This window comes from Lissotriton helveticus, chromosome 6 (genome assembly GCF_964261635.1).
Source record: "Lissotriton helveticus chromosome 6, aLisHel1.1, whole genome shotgun sequence".
Lineage (NCBI taxonomy): Eukaryota > Metazoa > Chordata > Amphibia > Caudata > Salamandridae > Lissotriton > Lissotriton helveticus.
The window spans coordinates 1,344,354,641-1,344,377,425 of record NC_136067.1 but is presented as its reverse complement, the minus strand read 5'-3'; the positions used below and the strand labels follow the sequence as shown (position 1 = coordinate 1,344,377,425).

Here is a 22,785-nt window from a genome sequence, read left to right as displayed (position 1 = left end):
CAGAGACACGCCTAACTTGCTCCGGTCATCTTCTCCTGACGTCACGTCCAGTTGGGCTAAACCAATCTTGGAACTGCATGAGAGCAGTGCCAGGATTGGAGGGAGAGGCCTCTCTCGTCGCTCCTGGGGACACTGGAGGCTTGTTTAGTCTCTCAACCTTGCTGTCTAAGACAGCTGGGTTGAGAGTTTTGTAGTGCACATGTTAGGTTGGCTGTCGCAAGATGGCCAGCCAAAGGAACATGTGCACTATAAACATGCACAGTCAGGCAGCCCACCACTGCTTCCAATAAGCAGGCCCGCCCGCCCTGACACTAGGTTCAGGACAGTTTGACGGAAAATATAATGGCAGTGAATTAACTACGTTACCATTTTATTTTTCGTCTCTGGAGCATTTCTGGGGTAATTAAGTGGAGCGACGCTCCTCGGCTCAAACAGTTGAACCGTCCCTGGGCTCAGTGCAGAAAGGAAATGTCCAAGGCCCCTCTACTGTGCATTCAACGTGACACATTCAGGGCTGTTAGCATCTCAGTAGATGACCCTGCTCTTGAAGCTGCTGTGTTCTTACCCATTCTGGCCTGCAGCCCCTCCTTCTCAACCACCTACAAACACCTATTTTATATCCCATAAAGTGCTAAAGGTGAATTATTTGTAGGCTGAGATGGAAGGGTTAAAACTGTAAGATAGCTAACTGGTGTGCAGTCTGCGTCCTGTGGTGCCTCTGAAGGGGGAGCAGGGCAGGAGGCTTTAATGCAGGACAATCTTGCAGAATATGACTCCTTGCAACTGGGACCAGAGGAGGCATCCCCTTCCCCTAGGCCTCTCTGCGCCTCACCATACCTGCGAGGCCCAGGGGAAGGGTCTCCCTCTCCTATAGGCCTAATCACAATGAGATACCTTGCTTTCAATTGGATTGGCAGGGGGCACAAGTGGGTCTGTGTGCTGTCGCTGCCTGGCTGTGCCCTCGCCTGAATCCATGTCTGTATGCAAGCTGAAAGAAATGAGCCTTATAGGGGAAGCGCAAAGCCTTGCAGGATCCTTGCAAAGTGGTCCACCTTTCCACAATCAAATGCCATTTAAAATTTGGTGGGGATGAGCATTATAAGTTTGAATCCTGCAAAATATTTGTAACCAAAGAAGTATTAAAAAAAGATTTACCTCCCCAAAAGTTAGTTAAGAGTTGAAGAACATGACCAACAGATGTTTTATTGTGACATCCAAAGACTTTACTAGAGACCTCTTAAATTATTCACACGAGGCAACATTAAAAAAATGGAGCTGGTCTGTTTTCTGGATTTTTTTGCAGAGTTTTATATAGCGCGAACTAGACCCGAACCGAATCGGGTATCAGAGCGCTTTACATAGCACCAGTTACGTTACATGAGGACACACATTCATTTTTAGGCACGGGGAGATTAAGTGATTTGTCCAGAATCACAGGAGGTTTTTGGCGTCGTTACCGAGACTCTAACCCAGTTCTCCAGGTCCGAGCTCGAGCACCCTAGCCGTTAAGCCAACTCCTCAACGCATGAAAACTTGGAGAGCATGCGTTTTGGTTATTTTGTGGCAGTGATCATATCCCCAAATACAGAGAAAGATGTTATCCCTTCTACAATCTTGTCATTAGGCCTTGAACTCTAGCATCTTGAAGCAAAGCAAGCAGTCTAATATTTTATCTACTATTCCCAGGATGCGTCTTGCAATGGATATTACTTTGCTGCATAAGAAGAGAGCATTATTTTACATGTAATGAGGCTATACCATATATACAAAGAAGCTCAAGGAAATTCACATTCTTGATGAGCTCTACTTCTGCCGTTTGGGGGCAAAAATCGAATTTTTGTACCTCTTGGCCTGCAGTAATTATTTATTTATTTATTTTTTAAACTGTTTTTATTGCATTTTCAATGTGTTAAAACATAAAACAAGGCATGGCCTGCAACACTTATTGTGCCACCACAGGTGTGACCAAGCAAAGCAAGTCTCCCAGCCTACCATTCCTGGCCGGCAGAGAAGCTGTTGAACTGCTAACTCGACTTTGCCATTTAAACTAATGACGAAATCCAGACCCTCCTTTTTAATATATACATGTCACCCCTAAGGTAGGCCTATTTGAGCCTATGGCAGTTTTCTGTATATTAAAAAGTAGGACGTGTTTTCATATGTCCTAACATTAAAAACCCCAATTTTCCATTTTTACTGTAGAAAGGCCAGTAACCCCATTGGCGAGTACAAGGTTACATGCTGGCAACCCAGCTGTGCTAACTTCTGAATGTGACTACTAAAGTTGGTACTTCAAAGTATCAAAAGAATAATTACATTAAACCCTGCTTAATGCCCATGTCGATTTTAATGTAACTTTTAAGTAAGTGGCAAATGTAGCACGTTGCCTCTTTGTTGTCCAAGTTTTCCAGTGACCGTTTATGGTTGCAGGCCATGAGAAAGCATTCTTCCCTCCTGGGGGCATGTGTTAATGGCTCTCTGGAAGGAACACAAAGGGCCTACCTTTGGGAGAGTAAGTAAGTAATCTTTATTGTACAGTTAGTTAAAACTCACAATTTTTAAAACTCACAATTTAAAATAAAATAAAAATAACTTTCAAACTTTTAAAGTACAGGGGTCGGCGTTATCTCGCTTTGTGAGGTAGTGGATAAAATTCATGTTTTCAATTTAATTTATCGGTGTTATTATGTGAGCTGGAGTCCCAATGTGTTACTCGAGGAGCGCTATCTGTCTGCTAGTCTGCTTCCTCATTTTGCTGATGCTTTAGTCTTTCCGTCACTGTATCAAAGAATTTTGAGAGACAGCAGTTTAATTGGGTCTCCTGCGGGTTGAAACACAGTTTGACTGCCTGTCTACAAGTCCTGATGCCCTTCTGATTCCATCTTGCTCGTAGTAAAGATCTCCTTTTATCCATTAAGCCTGGGCAAATACAAATTATGTGTATTAGATCTTCAGATCCTGCTCTACAGAGACGACAGGTCTGCTTTTCTTGTTTCCTTTTCCATGGCCATATTACAATAAGGGGCCATACCAGATCAAACACCTAACTAAGTGACCTCCGGGGCTTATTATATATAAAAAAGTGAGGACCCCGTGGGTGTGTAAGTTGAACACTACTCCTCTAGGTCAAGGTGTCTTTTTCTGTAAAATGTAAAAGCGTAGTAACCGGCAAGCCAAGTCCCAGTGACGTGGTGACAGTGGCTTGAGCGAGACCTAGCTTCTGGGGACTCGTGATCATCTGACACGGGGTCCGTTTTTAATGGATGGTTGCCGGTATACTTTGCAACCACAAGGTACTCTGAGTGTGAAGATTTATATCTGAGAAACCCCTTGTTTGCCCTGATGAAGTTGTTGGAATGTAGAACAACGAAACATGTTGGCACGGCATTTAAGTAAATATGGCATATAATTAACCATTTTTAACTGGGAGGTTTGCAGCATCGGAATAAAGATTGGAACGCCAGCAAACCATACCAATCTTCACTTTTTATTCACTTTTTTATTCACTTATGGACCTAATACATAGGTCTATATTCTTTGGGGATCTAGCTGTTTAGGTGTAGCATCAAGCACACATTTGAGTTATTATTTATTAGTAGCACACCTTTTCTTGCTTTTTATTTAACAATGAGCTTCCTTGCTCGTTTCGTCTTCACACTTCATAACAGAGAGGGAGTGACCGATGATAAGTGGGTAAACTGGTGATTGTTAACCAGGAACCCCCTCGGGTGTTACTACCGTGAGGCACTCTCTCTCCACTCACAATATTTTTTATTGGTGAGGTGACTTGCCTGTTACTACGCTTTTACATTTTACAGAAAAATACACCTTGACCTAGAGGAGTAGTGTTCAACTTACACACCCATGGGGTCCTCACTTTTTTATATATAATAAGCCCCGGAGGTCACTTAGTTAGGTGTTTGATCTGGTATGGCCCTTTATTGTAATATGTTTCTCTGAGAGGGGGGCGGCCTTACTGTATACCCCCTATACTCCATTGTGTGTGGTCCTTTTCCATGGCGCCAGGTGAGGGAGAATTGGTAAGACACCAAACCGCAACTTTAAAATATTTTCTTTTATCTTCTGTTTAAATCCCCTTTTCAGAGCTTAAATGCTTTGTAATCATTTTACACTGTCCAGCCGTGTGCCCTCTTTGCTAGAGTTTCCTTGTCTTCTGTTAAGGATATAATTTTCGTTACTTTGGTTACAACCTTTTTAAAACTCTTATGTTCTACTGGCGATTCCCAAAGATTGGTCAGTTCAAGTCTCTCTAATGATTCCAACAGGTACTCTCTGGCTGGTGATTGCTCTCGTTGTAGCAGCTCGGTCCAAAGATGGGCATTTACTGTCCCGCGTTCTGCGTTTCGGATCTTGTGCCAGCATTTTATGTAGGTGCCCCTTCTTTCCACCGTCTGCTTCTGAAGGCCAAATTCGTGGCGTATTTGGGCAGGAGATACATAGCTGGGTAGCTGAAAGATTGATCTATAGGTTCTACTAATCACTTTATCTAGGATCAATGCGTCTTTTCCGTGTGTTGGTTCGCTCCCATATGTCAGCATGGGCTGTAAACGTGCTCTGATTACTTGTAGGAGCGGGTCGAGTGCGCAATCTGGCAGAACTTTCTTCAGGGGCTTCATCGCAAGATAGCTCATGGTGCCCTTTCGATGCAGTCTCTCTAATTGAGGTTTAAACAAGCCTCTGCTGTCCAGTAGTACCCCAAGGTACTTGTAGCTTGTTACCTGATCCAGTTTGCGCCCTTCCAAATACCAAATGTTTTTCCCAGTCTTCTTGTAATTCACGGTCATGGTTTTTGTTTTTGCTAAGTTGATGGTTAGTCCATTGCGTTGTGAAAATGTGCTAGTAGTATTCAGAAGCTGTTAGAGAACAATTGGAGTCCGGCTTATTAGGACCAGGTCATCAGCATATAGGAGATTGGACAGCATGAGTTCTCCAAGTCGTGGGGCATGTGATTTAGTTCTGTCCAATTCCCCTGGTAGGTCTGCTAAGAAGAGATTAAACAGCATGGGAGCTAGGACGCACCCTTGTTTCAAGCCTTTGGAGGTGCTAATCCGCCTTGAGAGATGCGTCCCATCTCCCAGCTTGATCTTGACCCAGATGTTGGTGTGAAGTGAGATCAGCTGTTTCAAAAGAGGTCTTGGTATCCTCCATTTTTCCAGCTTTTGCCATAGTTTGGCCCGATCCACGTGATCAAACGCTGAGCTGTAGTCTATAAAGCATGAAAATAGTGAGTTCTTTGCTGCTTTTGCCGCGTCTGCCAACAGAGTTAATGCCATGACATTAGTGATGGTACCCTGTCCTCTTCAGAATCTGTTTGATTTACCGGGATTATTTGTTTTGACGATGCCCAAGATGTCAATTCCTCCAGTACTAGACCAGCATAGTACTTTGCCTCTATATCTATTAGGGCGGTCAACCGGTAATTGCAAGGGTTGCTCCTGTCGCCCTGCTTATAGATTGGACTTATGATCGATCCTTTCCAGGATGCCGGGCTACTTTCTAGCTCTTGAATGCCCATGAAGACTGGTACCAGTGTATTACTCCAAAATTCAATGTCATGCTTAAACATTATTGGCGGTATCCCATTTGGACCTGGTGCTCCTTTCGACTTGCCCTTCTGTATTTGTGATTTTATCCGAGCCGCTGATATATTATTATTGTTTTCTTTGCTGTTTGATGTTAAGTTTGGGCTTGTATTTCTTGCTCCATCTTCGTCATTTTGTTTATGCCTTTTCACATCCCATTTAATGTATTTTCTCGTCCCTTGTTTGGTCTTTTCTACGTTGGTATCCTTCTGTTCCATCTCCATTTTCCGCGGTTTATCTTCAGTTGAGTTGCCCTCTTTGTTTTTATCGTTGAAATGATTGTGCAGATGATTTGCCCAATCTGCCTCCGCTATATATGAGCTTATTCCATGGTGATCTGGCCGTTGGAGGCTATGAATTGTCTGCCAGAACTTGGCGCTGTTTTTCAGTTTCGAGTTGTACATTATTTTTGCCCAGAGTTCGTTGTTCATCTGTCTTTTTTTTCCCAGATTACCTTTTTTAGCCTGGCTTTTAAATCACGTAACTCCTCTTGCAGTGCTTCGATTTGTGGTTGTGCTCGAAGTCGTTTCAGAATTTGTTTTATTTTTCGTTTCAGTCTTTTTGGGAGAGGTGTGACTTCTCCCTGGCAAGTCAGCCAAACAATGTGAGCCCAAAGGGGAAGCCGCCTTCCCCTTTGGACACACACTAGAAGGTCTGCTCTTTTGTTGTGGTAGACAGGTTGGCATCAGGGACAGAGGGGGGGAAACAGTTGATAAACCCATTTTCCGGTGGGTGTGTAGCCCTCTGGTAGGCACACCACAAAGGTGGACTATCAAGCTCCACACACCGAGAGAGGGGTTCTGCCATCTTGGGTGTGGGCAGGATATTGCCTTGTGGGATATCTAGATGCTACACTTTGTAGGAAGTCATCATCAGGCATGTGGGATCCTAATAGCCCTTTGGCTAATAGTCTCTGCATCCCAGAGGGTAAGCTGTGGGCATAAAAGTGGCACCCTTAGTACCCAGACATCAGATCAAATCTGCACTGGATTGAGGACTGAATAACGACTGGCCTACTGTTCCCCGCATATAGAGGATGTAAGAAATTGTGGACTTCATCTGCTGATCCATCGGCTAGCAAAGGGAGGACTGTGCCAGTGGTGCCCTGCTGGAAAAAAAGTTGTCCCAAGCTCCATACAGAAGAACTGCCTCCAAGAGTTAGTTGTCTGACTTAATGTTACATCTCTACGGCCACAAAAGCTGAAGAAGCCTGCCTTTGCGAGTTGGTTGCTACAATTGCTTAATTGCCACTTACTGCTGAATCACAAACTGGGAGAAAGTCTTGATGATCAAAAGTTGCACCCGAGTCTGCTGGAATCGGAAAGTCATTAGAGTGCAGTTTGGGCACCCAAGAGGAACACTAGCCTCAGTTATAAGGAACTGCTGGTTTCACTCTAATCAGAGACCAGTAGACAAGTGGCAACTGGTTTTTGGTTTGACTTCAACCTTGAGGGACATCAAGTTGCGTCACTGTGATCATGGACGGGGAGTGGCCCCAGGAAGACCTCTAGATCAACATCCATAGCATCCTTCATCATCCTGTATCCCCTGCGCCAGGACCAGTCTATTGACGTCTATGGCAGTGCTTATAGAGCCTGGAGACTACTTTGACTGCAAGGAAACTATCCTGCCAAACCTTATTGGCCCCTTTGACTTGGTCCCTGCCAGAGTTAGTTGCCTAAAGCGGGCCGTAGTAACCAAACACAACTTTATCAAATTTTCAAAAGTAACTGTTAACTGTGGGAGTTGCCAAAGCTTGTTTGCGATTTGAAGTGAACCAGTGATTTCTTATTTGTGTAATAATTTATATCGCCAGAATCCTCCGGTGGATTTTGTTCATTTTGGTGTTTAAAATTCATAAAAATAAGAGCAATTTTTATAAATTGGTGTCAGGTTTTCTTTTTGTTGGGTTTCTTTCTTATTCAGCTGGTTTTTGTAGTTCTGAATGTTTGGCACTTGTTCCTTTGACCAGGGCCGGACTGGGAACCAAAACCGGCCCTGGCAAAGTGCTTGGCGGGCCCCCACCAGGGGTTGGGGGTGCCGTCGAGCTCTTTGCCAGGGCCGGTTATCGGCCGATTTTGTTTATGCTGCAAAAACGGCCCGTAACAAAATCGGCCCTCAGGGGCCCAAAACCGGCCCCCACCTGTGCGGCGCACCCGCGGATTGCCCGGTGCCCGCTACCGCCAGTCCGGGCCTGCCTTTGACAAAGCCTGAAAGCTCATAGCCACAGCTACCTTGGGTTGAGCTAAGGTCTTGCAAATTAACCTGACTGGATCCAAGACGGGTTTGTGAGTTTATTGCATGGTAAGGTCACACAAACACACCATCTAATAAACAGCTTTCCTCTCAACCCGTTACTCCTTGTAACAGCATAACTGTCCCTCACATGGTCCGTTGAGTAAGGAGACTACATATATTTTTAGTTTCAGTAATGTGAAATGTGTAGAAAAGGAAAATGTCCATCTTTATTTTTCTTAATATTTGCTTTTGGTGTTTTTTTGGCAGGAGGATCCAGAGCTGATTAGTGCCATTTATGGACGAGGCATAGCGTATGGAAAGAAAGGACTTCAGGTAAGTGTTTAATATAGACTGGCCTGCTGAATTCCGATATGTGCTGTAATTATTTTTACGGCTAGGGGTGGGCAGAACTTGCAGAATTCCTCAGAGTTACACAAAAACTTAACAAGATTCTGCAGAGTTGCTAGCGTGCGTAATCGGCACATTGCATTGTTTTTTAGCACCAGGAGCTTGTTCTACATCAGTGCAAATGGCACTACGCGGCGTGTCAGAGAGCGGTGCTTTTGCTGCCGCTCAAGTACATTTTCTGCTTGAGTGCCAGTTTTCTCATCGCAAACCGTCACGACAGCCCGCATTAAGGCTTAACATTGGCAAGCCATGCATGAGAAAAAACTCCACCACGCGGTGGTTGGCAGAATTTTGCCACAACTCCGTGTTCCAAGTGAATCGCGGAGTGGGCAAAACTCTGCAATGCAAACTCAGCAGAACGGAATTTATCATCTTGTTACGGCACATATCAGAATTACATTACATTAGTAAGCATCACAACTTCCCAACCTCTGCAATTTTCAGTTATATTCCGAAAGGGCAGACCTTAAAAAATATACTGTCGAAAATGTCCAGAAAAGTATCTGGATTTTGGTATGGAAAGCCCAGAAATCTACATGTTATTTCTATTATTTGAGCAATAATCTTATTTGTTGCTGTTTATTTTACCTGATACATTTGATCCCTGCAGGGTAGGATTTTATCTGGTGCAATGTAAATAGCACTTTCCTCTGGACCTACCATAATGGCAGTGTATGGAAAAAAATCCAAACTTCTTCCGGCTCCTTTCTGGGGCACAGACACAAAGTTCTGTGCCCCAGCCAGGTGCTGGTTGGATTTTTTTATAGACTAAGAAAAAAATGTAAGCAGCCTCTTGCTAGTGTTCAGAATGAGAGGGTAGAAAAGAGCAATGCTTCACAAGGTTTTTAACTTCAAATTTTAACACAGAAGTTAGCTCTTCAAAAATAATCACTCTGTGCTACAGAATATTCTTACAGCAGACATGTATACTCTTTGTAGTTTTTTCAAAAGCATGGTACCCAGATCTGGCAGAGCTGTGGTTTACAGTGTTTTTTCACTGTTATGAAATGTGCATTAGTTCATAACAAAACATTTAATAAATACGAATTGGAGATAAGAATGATCTGTGTTTAAGGCTATCTCAAATGCTGGATTACCCATGTGCCAGAGATTTTAAAAACAGACGTTTTTCCAAATTGTTTTTGGAAACTGACGCAAAATTGTTTTTTTGTATACACTGACGCATAATAGGATGCCAAAACTATAGAGAAGATCAGTAAAGAGTAGCACATGTTCTGCCATCCTGGATTCCCAGAAACAAAACAGTAGCTCTCAGGTGTGTTTCCTGAGACAGGAAAAGCCCAAGGACTCGACCATAGTGCAAGAGAGGAGAAAGGAGAAGGGTGGCCTAAGGGTGTACTCAGCCCTTCCTGAGCTTCGAAGGATAGCCTTAGGGCTGTACCCACCACCATCCTGACTTCTAAGGCTGTCTGCCCTGCCACTGGAAAATTTAGCTCACACCTAATCCTGCCTGCTTTAGTCCCCCCCCCCCCAATCTATCCCCACCCCGCCGCCCAAAACAGTTTGGTGCCAAACCCAGGAATGGAGGAAGGTTAGACAAAGGTGGCATCCCCGCATCCACAGGCTGGCACTGGGTATAACAATGGCTCCCTTAAAATCTCTTATCTTAAAACTCTTGGATCTGAGGAAGATTCAGAAGGACTGCCCTGCTGTCTGATGAAGAAAGACTGGACCTGCTTGCCTTGAACCTAGGATTCCAAGAAGTAACTCTGAGGGTCATTTGGCTGACCTCCTTTCTGAGCAACAGAGACAGCACAAGCTTACAGAGGCCTTCCTTGCAACTGACCAGCACCAGCTCGGCCTGCCTGAGCCCTGCTGCAGGCCTCTGCTGAAGTGAGCCCTGATCCCCAGAGGTGCCTCACCATGTCCTGGATTCTTGACAGTATTCCTCCTACTTCATGATGGCAAAGACTGAACTGCAGGTGAAACTCCAGATGTTTTGGGCTCTTTGCGACTGTGGCAGATTCTGAGCAGGAGAGGATGCAAGATTGCCAGCAGTGTCTAACTGTGAATATGTTATTTGCAGTAAAGCCAGGTTTTTCTTTTTTTCCTTAAAGTAAGAAGATGTAGGGGCCGTTTTTAGGTCAAGTGGAAGTTCATTTCAAAGGAGTGCTGTGTTTTTCACAAAGCCTCAGCCAACCCAAGTGGTCAGTCTGTGTCGAGGCACGCCTATTTTTTTCCCAATGCTAGAGTGAACAGGTCTGTTAGGACTATAAAGGCAAAATTTATTTTTCAAATACTCAGGACCTGATCCGGCCAATGCCTTATTTAAAGAGATTTAAAAGCAGCTCGCTTTCTCACTGGAAGCCAGTGGCGTTCAATCAGCGCTGGGGTAGAAGATTGAAATTTAGGCAAATTTTTTTGCATTCTTGCTGCGGAATTTTGGACCGTTTGCGATTTCTGCATAAGATTCACTTGCAGACTAAGATAGAGGCCATTACAGTAGTCAATGCGTGAAAGTACTTATGTAGTGACCACTGTTTTCAGGAGATCGTGAGGAATTAGATGTTTGATTTTCATCAAGGTTTTTAACATGCAAACGGAGGAAGAAATTACTGCATTAACCTGGTTCTTATATGTTAATCTGTTGTCCAGCAGGACTTCTAAGTTCCTGACTTTATTCTTAGGGTTAGGAAGAGTTCTCATATTTTGGGGTCAGCATGAAGTGGTCCAGAAGGATGTATTATGGCCAAACGGCATCACCTCAGTTTTAACTGAATTTAATTTGAGGCCTTGGACTGTGAGAAGCTAAATCCTTCACCAGGACGAGCCTGGTCCCTGTATCTGCCCAACTGAAGTTGGCCTGAATTTGCGACTTCGACCCAGTCCAGTGCGACCACATAACAGCAAGTGGTGCTTTGTGTTTTTTTGCCAATATTTTCACCATTAGGTTTAAAAATTCATAACTCCTGTGCTACTTATTGGATTTTTGTTGCTTTGAAGTCATTTTGTTTTTTAAAATGTACTCTGTTTCTAAATTGTTTTGAGGTTTTACACCTGTTCACTTTATTACTTTTTGATTGCTCCATAAATACTGTACACATTACACATGTTAATTCTTACTGCTTTGTGGCAGTCTACCAAAGGGTTAATCACTTATTTATTCAGTGACTTGTGTCGTTCACCCTAACATGGATTATGTTTTTTTTTTAATTTAAGCTCTCACCTCTCTCAACTAAAAACCCAATTTCATACTCCCAGTTGACCCAGCCAGGCACAGAGTTCTGGAGTTCGTTACCAAAAAATAGTGAATAATCTCCTTCACATTCTTTGATATTTGCACAATAATCTGGGTAATGAAACATGTTGAGGTTCATGCAAGCCACATAATCCTAGATTCCCCTGGGTCTGTACTTTTCAAAAGCGTCTGGGTTGATAGACTTCCTAAGGGGCTGACCACCGGCTCATATATTGCAGACATTTCCTGTGGAATGTCTCCCATTAAAAACATTCCCTAGTGTTCAGAGTGTGATTCCCTGCTCATACCCATGGAAAACCCGCATGTTTCTGTTAACCTCACATTCAGAAGGCTCGAGGTACACAGACATTGCCCAAGTCATGGTAGAGATCTGTAACTCTTTGAAGAAGACTGAAGGAAACTGCCATGTTTTGGGTAAAGAAGTGTGTTGTTCGGTGCATTGAACTAATCAGCCAGTCAGGACAAGGGTAGTCTGGAAACCAGCCATGCAAAGTGTACGATCTGTAGATTTTGACAATTTTAGGTTGTGGTGGATTTCGCTTCTGCTTCGGAGTGATACTTGTGACCAAAAGCCAGCCGGCCTAAACTAAGTTTTCGCTTTCATTTGCTTTAAAAATGTCCTGAAAAATATGCACCATGTTTATTGCCAGGGGGCACCCTAAGCTCGGGGAAAATCAATACATTTCTGGCAAAGCCTCACTCGGGAGACTCAGAAAAACTAAATTCGGATCAAGCCTTAGCAGGGATATTCTCTTTCTTGAGGAGATTGGAGGAATTTAACATGTTTTGTAAAAATCCATCATGTCATGTTCACCACGATCTCCGGCCTGCCAATCTGGCATCCAGCATTAATAAACGTAGTATTTTGTGTATATGTTTGTAGTTTGTTTCCATACCACCTAGCTGCGCTACCTCTGATCAAAGGGCAGATATCCTAAGCTGGTATTTGTTTTGTCAAATATCCTAAATGTACTGCACCCGTCTTGTCGCTCTGGTCCGTTTGAAACCGTAGAAAACACATACGTGTCTAGCTTCCTGTGTTCAGAAGCCACATATGAACAAAGATGGACGTCCGGCCTTGACTGGGATTTGTTCTTGGCTGAGGAAGACTGGAAGGAATCACCATGTTTTGGAAAATTAGATGATATTCATTTTTTATACTTTCGTTATAGTTTTGAGTTTGACATCTGTCATCATATTAATTGTGCATCATAAAAAGTTTGTTGTGACCTCTCTTACCCCAAATAATCCCACAGGGAGAAAAGGGATACATTTCTTAGCCCAAGAGAGTAGTAACCATTGACAGCGATTCCAGAAAATAAGGAAAGCAACTTCATAGGTATCTTTTGGCATACGTTCGTTGATTATGCATAGTCATTTGACCAAGAAATGTAACTGTCCGATACTCTCAGAATATTGTGGAAAGAGCGGACATTGAAAATCTAGGCATAGGATCACCAACCAATATTAGTTACATTGTCATTACCACCTTGTTTGGAAATGCTAGGCAATTTCTATAACTCCTCACATATCATAACATTCAACATGATACACATTGTAGCTATTATTGAACAAAACAAAATAAAGAACAAAAATGAAGATATTAAATTTGTAATTAATTAGATTGAAAAAAGCACTACTAATACCCTACTGTTACCAGACCCTGTTTAGATATGCATTGGTGATGTTTTAAAATCAAGGCTAAACAGAAAAGTACTAATTGATATATGCAGACCCACAACTAGCTTCGAAATTGGAGGCGTGCATGCATGGCCATCTGAGTTCTGTCATTCTTGGTCCTTTACATTTTGCGAGAGGCATGATCAATAGCTTGATATGTCCATTAAAGTCCCCGGCTCAGGGTGTAGCATTCAAGTGAGCTAAAAGATGCAAGTGCCAGGTGCAGACTTCCTTGCCTTCTTCAGCATTAGTCCTGCATCTCATCTTGCTCCAATATCTTTTCTTTCTGGCTTAAGAAGCAAAAGCTTGTGCCAGAATCATCAAAACCATTTCCGCCAGGAAGAGTGAATACCTACAGTCATTCTATTGACTTGAATGTAATTACAGTGATCTCATCTTCAGATCTTAGCAAATCTGATTAAGGACACACCAGTTGCACATGCCTGTGAATGTATCGTTTTCTCTCTGACTGTTAGAGACCTCTTAGTTTTAGCCTCCAGTCTAGGTCTTGTTGAAACTAGAAAATATGACCATGATCATTACCTTCCCCCTTCGGATTTTTTTTTTTAACTGTAACTGCATTTCACACCAGCATATGTGTACACATCTCAGATGGTCGTAACGAAAGATGCTTTCCCACGCATCTTCAAAAACAATCCCTACAGACAGAGGGTTGATGTGCTTGGTTGTAACAACGAGCTCCAAGTGTCACCACCATCGCCTGCTCCAGTTAGTCCCACCCAGGTTATGTATTTAAACAACCTATCGTAATATTGTGTCTGAGTGTTTTTTTTTTATTTTAAAGCTCCAGCATAGTGTTGTAAAACTAGTTCACCCCCCTAATAATTTGGCGTGCTGTTTATACTTCAATCCTACAACCCCTTTACATAGCCAGTGAGTCTTTTGCGGCACAAATGCTCCGACATACCAGTGAAAAGCATTGCGCCGCAAGCATCCTCTTTATTAATAATATTTCCGTTTTCCGGAATTGACATTTTACCTGAAAGGTAACTCGCTTGATACTTTTTTTTGCACCTTTGCTAAATACAGCCCACTTTCTAGAAACCCTCTGGAAAAGCGCAGACTGAGTCAATTTACTAACTGGAACCAGGCAATCTAGTAAACTGTGCCTCTTACACCAGCTATGTATTATAAGAGGATTGTGCATTCTAGACACTGATCAGATCTGTGAGACTATCTGATTATTTGTTGTATTAGTGAGTTACGAAACTCGTTTCACCATGGATGGACACACACACAAGAATCCCTACTATATGTCTTACTGATTTTATTGACATTCATGTCCTAATATACTACCTATGTTTATAGGTGTGCCTATAAAAATAAACACAACAGTGGCAGTGAAAGTAATTATTAATACACACAATATTAAAGAATGGATTTCAACATTAAGATTGTATTTCAGTAATTCCTTGCATGAAATGAAGAAATCAGTCTTTGGTAACCAATCCCTCCCTTCTAGCCCCTAGCTATACTTTCTTAGCTCCAGAATTACCCTTTTGAGTGTCTTTAGGTGGCCTCTAGCCCTCATACTTTAGGCTTGTGGTTTAGTTAGTTTCTGTCCCTCAAGAAGTTTGCTCTCTGTCTCAGGTATCCGTGGAGCCGGTTGCCTTCGCTGGGGATGTTTGTAGCTCATAAATCATTATCCCAGGAAGCTGGAGAGTCTTCTCTGCCTCATACATGTCTCAGGTGAAATACACCTTCCTGATTATTCTGAAAAGAGCACACACTGTGATAAATGAGGTAAATTGCAAGAATTAGCTATGAGTTATCTTGCAACTTCACTAAATTCTATCACTCATTAAACATCACATTAATGAATGTGTGCATAATTGATACACTATCAAACTATAATAAAGCACACATATGGTGTACATGTACACTCAATACAGCACATGTATATAAATGAAAAATGTACTCTTGATGCATGAGTATACGAATCTAAAAAAATGCAGTAGGTGAATGTAGGAAACGCCAAGATCACATCAGGCCAGGATGAAAGAAATAAAGGGAATCAAGCAGACTGACATTCATTTCATTGCTTTGTAGTTTCCTACAGAAGAAAAAAGCCAAAATTAAAGTGTCGCCAACTTTGGGTAGTTTGTTCTCATTCAGTGGATTTAAAAAAAAAAAAAAGAAACACTGGAGAACGATAATTTAGTCAAAAGTTGGACCACCTGCTTTAGCAATTTCCATTGTGGATCTTTTGTCCTGTATTCTGTGAGTGCCAGTCGATGTGCTTCTTTCAAATGTCTGTTTTGATCTGTGATCTTAACTGTTTAATTCAGACTAGTAAGAATACCTACATTTTCACACTTTTCCTAGGACATTAAGAATGCCGATCTTGCCTTATCTGAACTTAGTCGAGTTATAAGCATAGAACCAGATCATCCAGAAGTATATGAGCAACGAGCAGAGGTAAGCTATTGTTCCATTTCTTGTTGTCTCCATTTTAAGTTGATGTTTGACTGGTACTAGTATTGCAGTATACCAGATGTAATTTAAAAGCCTTTTGATTGTCAATATCATTGCATTTATATACATGGCTGCCATGTTTTCAGTTTCTTTATGTGTGGCATTTTCATGTTTTCAGGTTACTCATATGCAAAAGTGTGCATTTGTCACGGGTAGAACAAAAGAGTTTAACTCCACTTAAAGAAATGTGCACCTTTATATTCTGTGTGGTGATCTGGAAACATAATCTTACTAGACCAGAATGTGAAGAGCACTAGTAGTTATGTTTGAGGGTTTGCCACTTTCCCTGCCCACCATCTCTAAAACATGCACACTCAACGATTAGGCTGAAATCCACTTTTCATTATAAACACAGATTGTTGTTCAACATGCCAAAGGAATTTAAAATATTTCAAATTGTTTAGGTTCCGCCTGCAATCATCAATTAACCAATAGGGAACACATACATTTAGAAGCATTTGAAAGCAATTTAAAATGTATTTTACAGTTTTGCAAGGTTGTCTCTATAGTACTTATCTCAATTTTATTGGTCTGTCCATAGGCAATAAACTTTATTGTATAGTTAATTAAAACCATAACAAAACGAAGATGGAAGAGAATTTAACATTACAATAAAATCAATAAAATTTCTACATAGTACAGTTTAAAATGGAAAATTTAGGATGATACTGGTAGGAGCTTTATCCGAGTGTTCGTCGTTAAAATAGTTAGTAATGCTGAACATCTTATTTTAAGATATCAAGAGCTTTTAGCCGCTTTTCAAAGGCTATCAAGAATTTTATAAATTTGCAATTAATTATTGGGTCTGTTGAGTCTAAGGCACCAATAATGGCAGATCTACAGGTGCGTAGGCGTTTGGCCTTAAAAATGTTCTTTAGAAAGAGTGTTCGCTCCTGGTTCAGTGTTTTGCAGTGGCATATAATGTGGATTATATCTTCTTTTGTAATGCCGCATAGTCGGCAGGTGTTGGCTTCTGAGCGTTTCCAGGCAGGTTCATCCGCCAGAGTTGGTAGTTTGCCGAATCTCACTGCCATCAGCCTTTTTTTTATAAACACGAGTATGTCGATGCAAGGTAGGTAGCCGGGATGAGATTGTTATAGCTGTTAATCACGGTCCATGCGTGGGAGCGGGCGGCGAAGATGGCTTTGTCCGTAATTAGTGAGTGAAATTTGGCCGCTTTTTTTAGAACCTGTTTAAAGGACGTGAATGGTAGGTTTTTTTCCCACAAGGTTACCGTGCATGTTTGCTCCAGAGCGCCTGTCAGATATTTTTTTGCGGCAGAATTTTGTTGATTTTCTAATTCCTGCCATAACAAGCTGTCCAAGGTGTTATTTGTAGAATTCGATTTAATTCTATACCATGCTCTAATGCTTGTATAGAGTCTTCCCAGTGTCTCGTTCATCAGGCCAAATTCTAAACGCGTCTGGGCAGGAGAAGCTGAGCGTGGAAGTTGCAAGACCTTCTTGTAGATTTTTGCAGTAAGGCTGTTTAAGATAATGTCATCCTTTCCCTGCATGGCTGTGCTTGCATAGGATAATGTTGGAAGTACTTTGGTTGCCATCACTGTTAGTAGAGGTTTCAGCGAAGGGCCTTGCAGCTTTTTTGCCAATGAGCTAAGTGAGAAAATTAGGGCTTCGGCTCTCTGCTTCATATATTTTTTTGGGGCGTTCAGAGTGAGCTTGTCATCGGGGTAGTAGCCTAGGTATTTGTAGTTTGTTACTCTTTCAAGTGGTTTTCCCTCAAATGATATGTTAAGTTGCACTGTGCGACGGTTGGTTATCGACATAGTTTTTGTCTTAGCTAAATTCAGAGTGAGGTTATTTGCCGTCAAAAATTGTGATGTTACTGACAGTATTCTGGACAGGCCCACTTTAGTTAGGCTCATAAGTACAATGTCATCAGCGTATGCCAAATGGGTAAGATGAAAATGACCAAGTTTCGGTGCGTGCGCATTACAGATGTTTAAATTTCCCGAGAGGTCTGATATAAATAGATTAAAAAGCTGTGGTGCTAAAACACAGCCCTGTTTTAAACCGATCGATGTGTATACTTTTCTTGATAGATGTGATCCATCCCCTAACTTGATTTGTGTCCAAGTAACTGTGTAGAATAGGAGTAGCCCCCTCAGTATTTTCTCTGGAATGGCCCAGGCTTTCAGTTTCGCCCATAATAGTTTGCGATCAACGCTATCGAAGGCCGCCTTCAATTTTATTGTATCATGATAGTGTTGTACCAAGTGAGCCAAAACTCCTGGAATGCTTTATGCTGTTACATAAATGCTTTTGGCTTTGTCATTGGTTACTAGTTTATCCGATAACCCGTTATCAATATTACCCATTTTTTTAACCCATTGGGATGAAACCAGGTTAGGTTCTCCCATGATTTAAAGCTGTGACCTCATATTACTTGACAGCTCTCTACGGCAGGACCTTTAATGACTGAGCTACCTTAACATAAATGCATCTAATGATATGCCACCCCGAATCCCACCAGTCACTAGTACTGTAGCTAATATCTCTGAGACGTACACTAATACATTTGAGAAGAATAGGATTGTCAGCAGAATTTTAGTGCTTAACTATTTACTAAGGGCATTGTGGTGATGCAGTGTTTTAATTTGCAGTAGTGACATTTAACACGTTCCTGCTTCGAAGTGCCAGTGATCCAGTGCCATACAGTTTGACTAACAACAACACAATGACCCCAAAAACAGGGTACAATATCTTTTTAGTTTCTCTAAGAACCCCCTTCTCTCTAGCCATTGCAGATTTCCAGCCAGCCAGAGTACTAATTTCAAGCCGAAAACATTCTAAATGTATAATGCTGACCCTGAAACGGTTAGGTGTGTGCAAAATCCAGGACCTGCTATCAGGTACATTAACCATTCTATCTTATTACTCTGGTGCCTTGCATTTGGCCTGTGCATGCATGACAACACCCACATAGCCTTCCACACTTGGATGGTTGGAGAGCAAACCACAATAAAAAATACTGTTATTGTAGCCTCTTTGGCAAATAAACAAAAACAAAGATATGGAAGAACACTTTATTTTATTTAATAGCATCACAGCAGATTTCTATTAGAACTACAGTGAGTCACCAACTGAATCATTGATTCAAACACTCACACCACCTTATTTTTCACCAGTCCTGCATCATGCATTCTGCTACCACATTCCACCACCAGTATTAGCCAATGCATACTAAGCATGCATCACAAAAACAACAACAAAAAGGAAAACAAAACAATATCCAACAGAAAATCCTTGATCCTTTCCCGTGCCTGATGTTTCCTAATGTACATCCACAAATGAGAAACATTTCTGAACCATAAAAACCTTCTGTCTCCACCAGCCCTCCCCCCACAAGTTCTCATACTGTACCACTACTCACCTATACCTCAGTGTTCAGAAATACACTTCTACCATTGTTCTTTATTCTCATGAACAACTACTCAACAACACCCATTCCGTCACTAGCCAGATTAGCCAAAATCACTTCAAATTCCATATCTTGCCCTTCCCCACCATAATTGCTGACATCAGAACCTGTACCACCCTATGTGTATCCAACCAACACTCATTTATTTTATTCACCGAATGTGACCTACCTAGATTTCCAGCTACTTAGACTCCTCAGTACCTCTTGCAGTTGACATATCTCCTCACCATTTCTTGATATCACTTCACTTTCCCCCTCATCTTTACATCTTCATCCAACCTGTTCTTCCCTTCCTCCCTCCTAATCCACCAATGTGGTACCAACTTGGTAGTTGTTTTCAGTCCGCTCAATAACTCAGTGACTTACCAGTAGCCACACCTGGAATAATCTGGGTTGCAACACCATAGCCTGCATCTTTTCCTCATATACAACGCAAAATGAAAAATGTCCTAGTACACATGATGGAAAGTTTCAATTCTATTAAGGACACATAGGCGAGGATTATGCTCTAATTTCTTCATTTCTAAAATCCAGCAGTGTTTAACTTTAACATAAAAAAACTATCTTTCCCATGGGTCCCAGGGAAAGGTCAACAAGAAGGTGAAGCAATTGGCAGTCCCGAGCTCCCTGAAAGGCACTGCGCTTCTGGGATATTTCCTCTTTCTTGACTGCGACCTTCTGCCTGTCATCGAATTCAGTTAGTCAGTTTTAGCCCGTTCTGATCCTGCAAGAAGCCAGAGGGAACAGAGATGAACCTGAACTTGTAACTCCTGGAATCACTTAAGCTACAGTCAAGGCAAGCAGAGCAGCACCATAGAAGAAAACCATGCACAGTGTTGTATTAGCAATTTTACATTGATCCAAGCATTGTAAGCCATCTTAAGGTATACTCAACCTATATGTCGATCTGAAAACACCGTCACCCCTGTCTCTCTTACACTGGGCGGGAGAAAGGTGACTGATGACCTCAATAACTCAGGGCAGGGATAATCCTTCCCTCCGTGTCCTTAATACAATTTAAACTTCCTGTCATGTGTTCCTGAACACTTTTCATTCTATGGCAGGACCGGAGGCGAGGATTATTATCGTTCAAAGCCTATCAACCACCAGGGAGGCCATGTCCACGACTGGTTTAAAATAGATTCTTTTGAACATGGAATCTGAAGACCAGTCTGCAGCATTTATTATGTCCTCTAGGCACGCCCCGAGTGAAAACGCCTTTGAGGCCATCGCTCCTCTTACTGAGTGAGCTCTAAAGTGCAAGATGTCAATGCCCGCCTCTTGCATGACCCATCTGATCCATCTAGCTATTGAGGTAGAAGAGACCGCTTTGAAAGGTTCCTGAGAGAAATCAGTAACTGGGTATCCCCATGGGGGCGATGTACGCCTGTCATGCTTTTGTAAGCTTTCAAACAGCGTACCACACACAGTTTGGGGTGTCTGTCAAATGCACAACACCAAATTGTCCTGGACTCTGTCTTTGTGCACCGTGAGATATGGAAGGTGACCCCGCCCCTTTCAGGGGTAGAACACCGACCAGAGAGGTCTAGGGCCCTCACGTCAGACACTCTCCTACAGGAAACTAGGCACAAGCGCATGGCAAGTTTTGCTGATAAGTCCTTCCTCGATAGGTATTTATTCTCCTGCCACATCTTAATGTCCCGTATCTGGGCTGTGGTGGAAGGGATAAATGGATACCTCTCATGAGCTTGCAAACAAAGGGGGGCTCGCCCACAGCTTCCCCTTGAACTGGGGCATGGCCCACCGAAACTGCTGATCTGTAGGAGTTAATAGTGCAGTAAGCTAAACCTTCCGAAGCCAGGGAAGCCAGGAAATTTAGGACCTAGACCACTTCGCACCCCACGGAATCTTGATCTCTCCTAAGGCACCAACCCACCCACTTGGACCAGGCTGATCTGTAGCATTTGTTGGTGCGCTCTGCCCAGCAGTTGCCAAAATCCTTTGAGCCTCTCGTGATAGGCCACAGAGTCTCCAACATTGCTGGAAATCCGCCAGGCCATGAGAAGCATCCGGTTCTGGAGGATTAGAAGATGGGGACCTCCCTGGGGATCCCAGACGATATTCTGATCTTGGGTAGAAGGATTGGAGAATCTGAGGAAAGTTCCAGAAGAAATGGAAACCATACTTCCGACCTCCGGTAGGGCGTGATTAGCACTACTCACTCCTGCTGTCTGTGGACCTGGGCCGATAGGCACATTATCATAGCAAATGGTGGGAAGGCATAACCCGCCTCCTTCGACCAATCCTGTAGGAAGGAATCCGTGGCTGCTGCCAGAGGATCCGGTTTCCAGCTGAAGAATCTGGGAAATTGATGGTCCAGGCAAGAGGCAAAGAGGTCCTCGGAAAACGGGCCCCAGAGCGATTTTATTCTCTGAAAGACCGGAGGATCCAGTTGCCAGAGGGTCATATCCGCCCATGCTGGGCCTGGAAGTGGCCTCTGGCATTGCCTCTGGAGCCTCGACCCCCTATAGTTCCTTCTGGATTGAAAGAATTCTCCCGGTTTGGGTTGCTCCTGCGCCTCCTTGAAGTTCCTGGCTTGGGTGTAGAAGCGACCGGCAATGCGACCCCTGCAATGACCAGCCCCAATGAAAACCTTTGGGTGGAAAGACCCTCTTAATGGAGGCCTGCGCCTTGTCCAGGGTGGTAAACGTTGCAACAAATTTACTCCACTGCTTGACAAACGGCTCTCCCAAGAGCCCCCTTGAGCCACAGCGCCTGCCTCTGAGGAAGTGAGGTCCCATGTTTGGGGTCAACCTTTAGCAGTAGGGAGCGACTCCGCTCTGTGAAGAGGGTACAATTAGCATTGCCCAGAAATGCTATGGCACGCTGAGCCTGGCCTGTCACGGACTCCAGAGAAAGGGGGTAATTGGAAGCCTTTGTCTCCTCTGCAAGGTCTAGGATCTTAGTAAGTGGGCCACAGGCGTCCAGTTTATCCTTGCACGCCTTCCAGGACCTATCTATCCTTTCCTAAGGGTCACAAATATACTTTTGCAGGAAGGTGGCCATCCTGGGATCTATCTCTGGCGTGACCGCCTCTTTGCCCGCAAGAGCTGGATGTGGGCATTCCACCTTAAGGCAGGTACTGCCCTCTTTTTCCAAGGGTTTCCTTAGATGGCTGGCCACAAATTGGGTGAGCTTATGCCGAGGGATGCCTTCCGCAGAATCGTGTGCAAGAGGTCCTCGGGGACCAGCATGTCCGAAGGGGAGGTCTGCGCCACTCGTTGGGGGGGGGGCGCTAGGGCCGAGAGGGGCCAGCTTCATCCATAGACTCGCTGGGTGACTCATCACTGTTGTCCCTCGAGTCCCGCCCTGCGGGGGCAAGGGGTAAACCTCGCCCAAAGTCCCAGGGGGGGTCAAGGGAAGGGCGTGCGAGGAAGGCCTTTTTAAGGTGTTCGAAGGTGCCAAGATCCATGGCTGACTCTGATTTGCACTGGGGGGGGGGCGTGTTTTGGGGGGGTGACCCTTGGAGGGGGGTTGTCGGCGTACACATAAGCGATTTCCATGAGGCGCCGCTCGAAGGGGCCCATGGCCGCTGCGACCGTCTGATGGATGGAGCCTTCTACTGCCTCACAGAATTCATCATCCAGGGGGAGCACCTGTAGTGACTCCTTCTCCACATATTCCCCGTCCATCATTTGCAAGGGGCGGCTCCAGATAACAGGGGTGGACCTTAGTAGT

The 22,785-nt window shown here is 43.4% G+C and overlaps 1 protein-coding gene across 2 annotated transcripts in view; it reads left to right on the top strand.

The window, feature by feature from the left end:
• The window catches only part of TTC13 (tetratricopeptide repeat domain 13), a 1,212,286-nt gene that overhangs the window by 216,709 nt on the left and 972,792 nt on the right, over nucleotides 1-22,785 (top strand). For both annotated transcript variants that reach the window (XM_078649075.1, XM_078649076.1), the window contains exons 5-6: nucleotides 8,109-8,174; nucleotides 15,496-15,588. In XM_078649075.1, coding sequence (XP_078505201.1) covers nucleotides 8,109-8,174; nucleotides 15,496-15,588 — 159 coding nt within the window. The remainder of the gene's footprint in view (nucleotides 1-8,108; nucleotides 8,175-15,495; nucleotides 15,589-22,785) is intronic.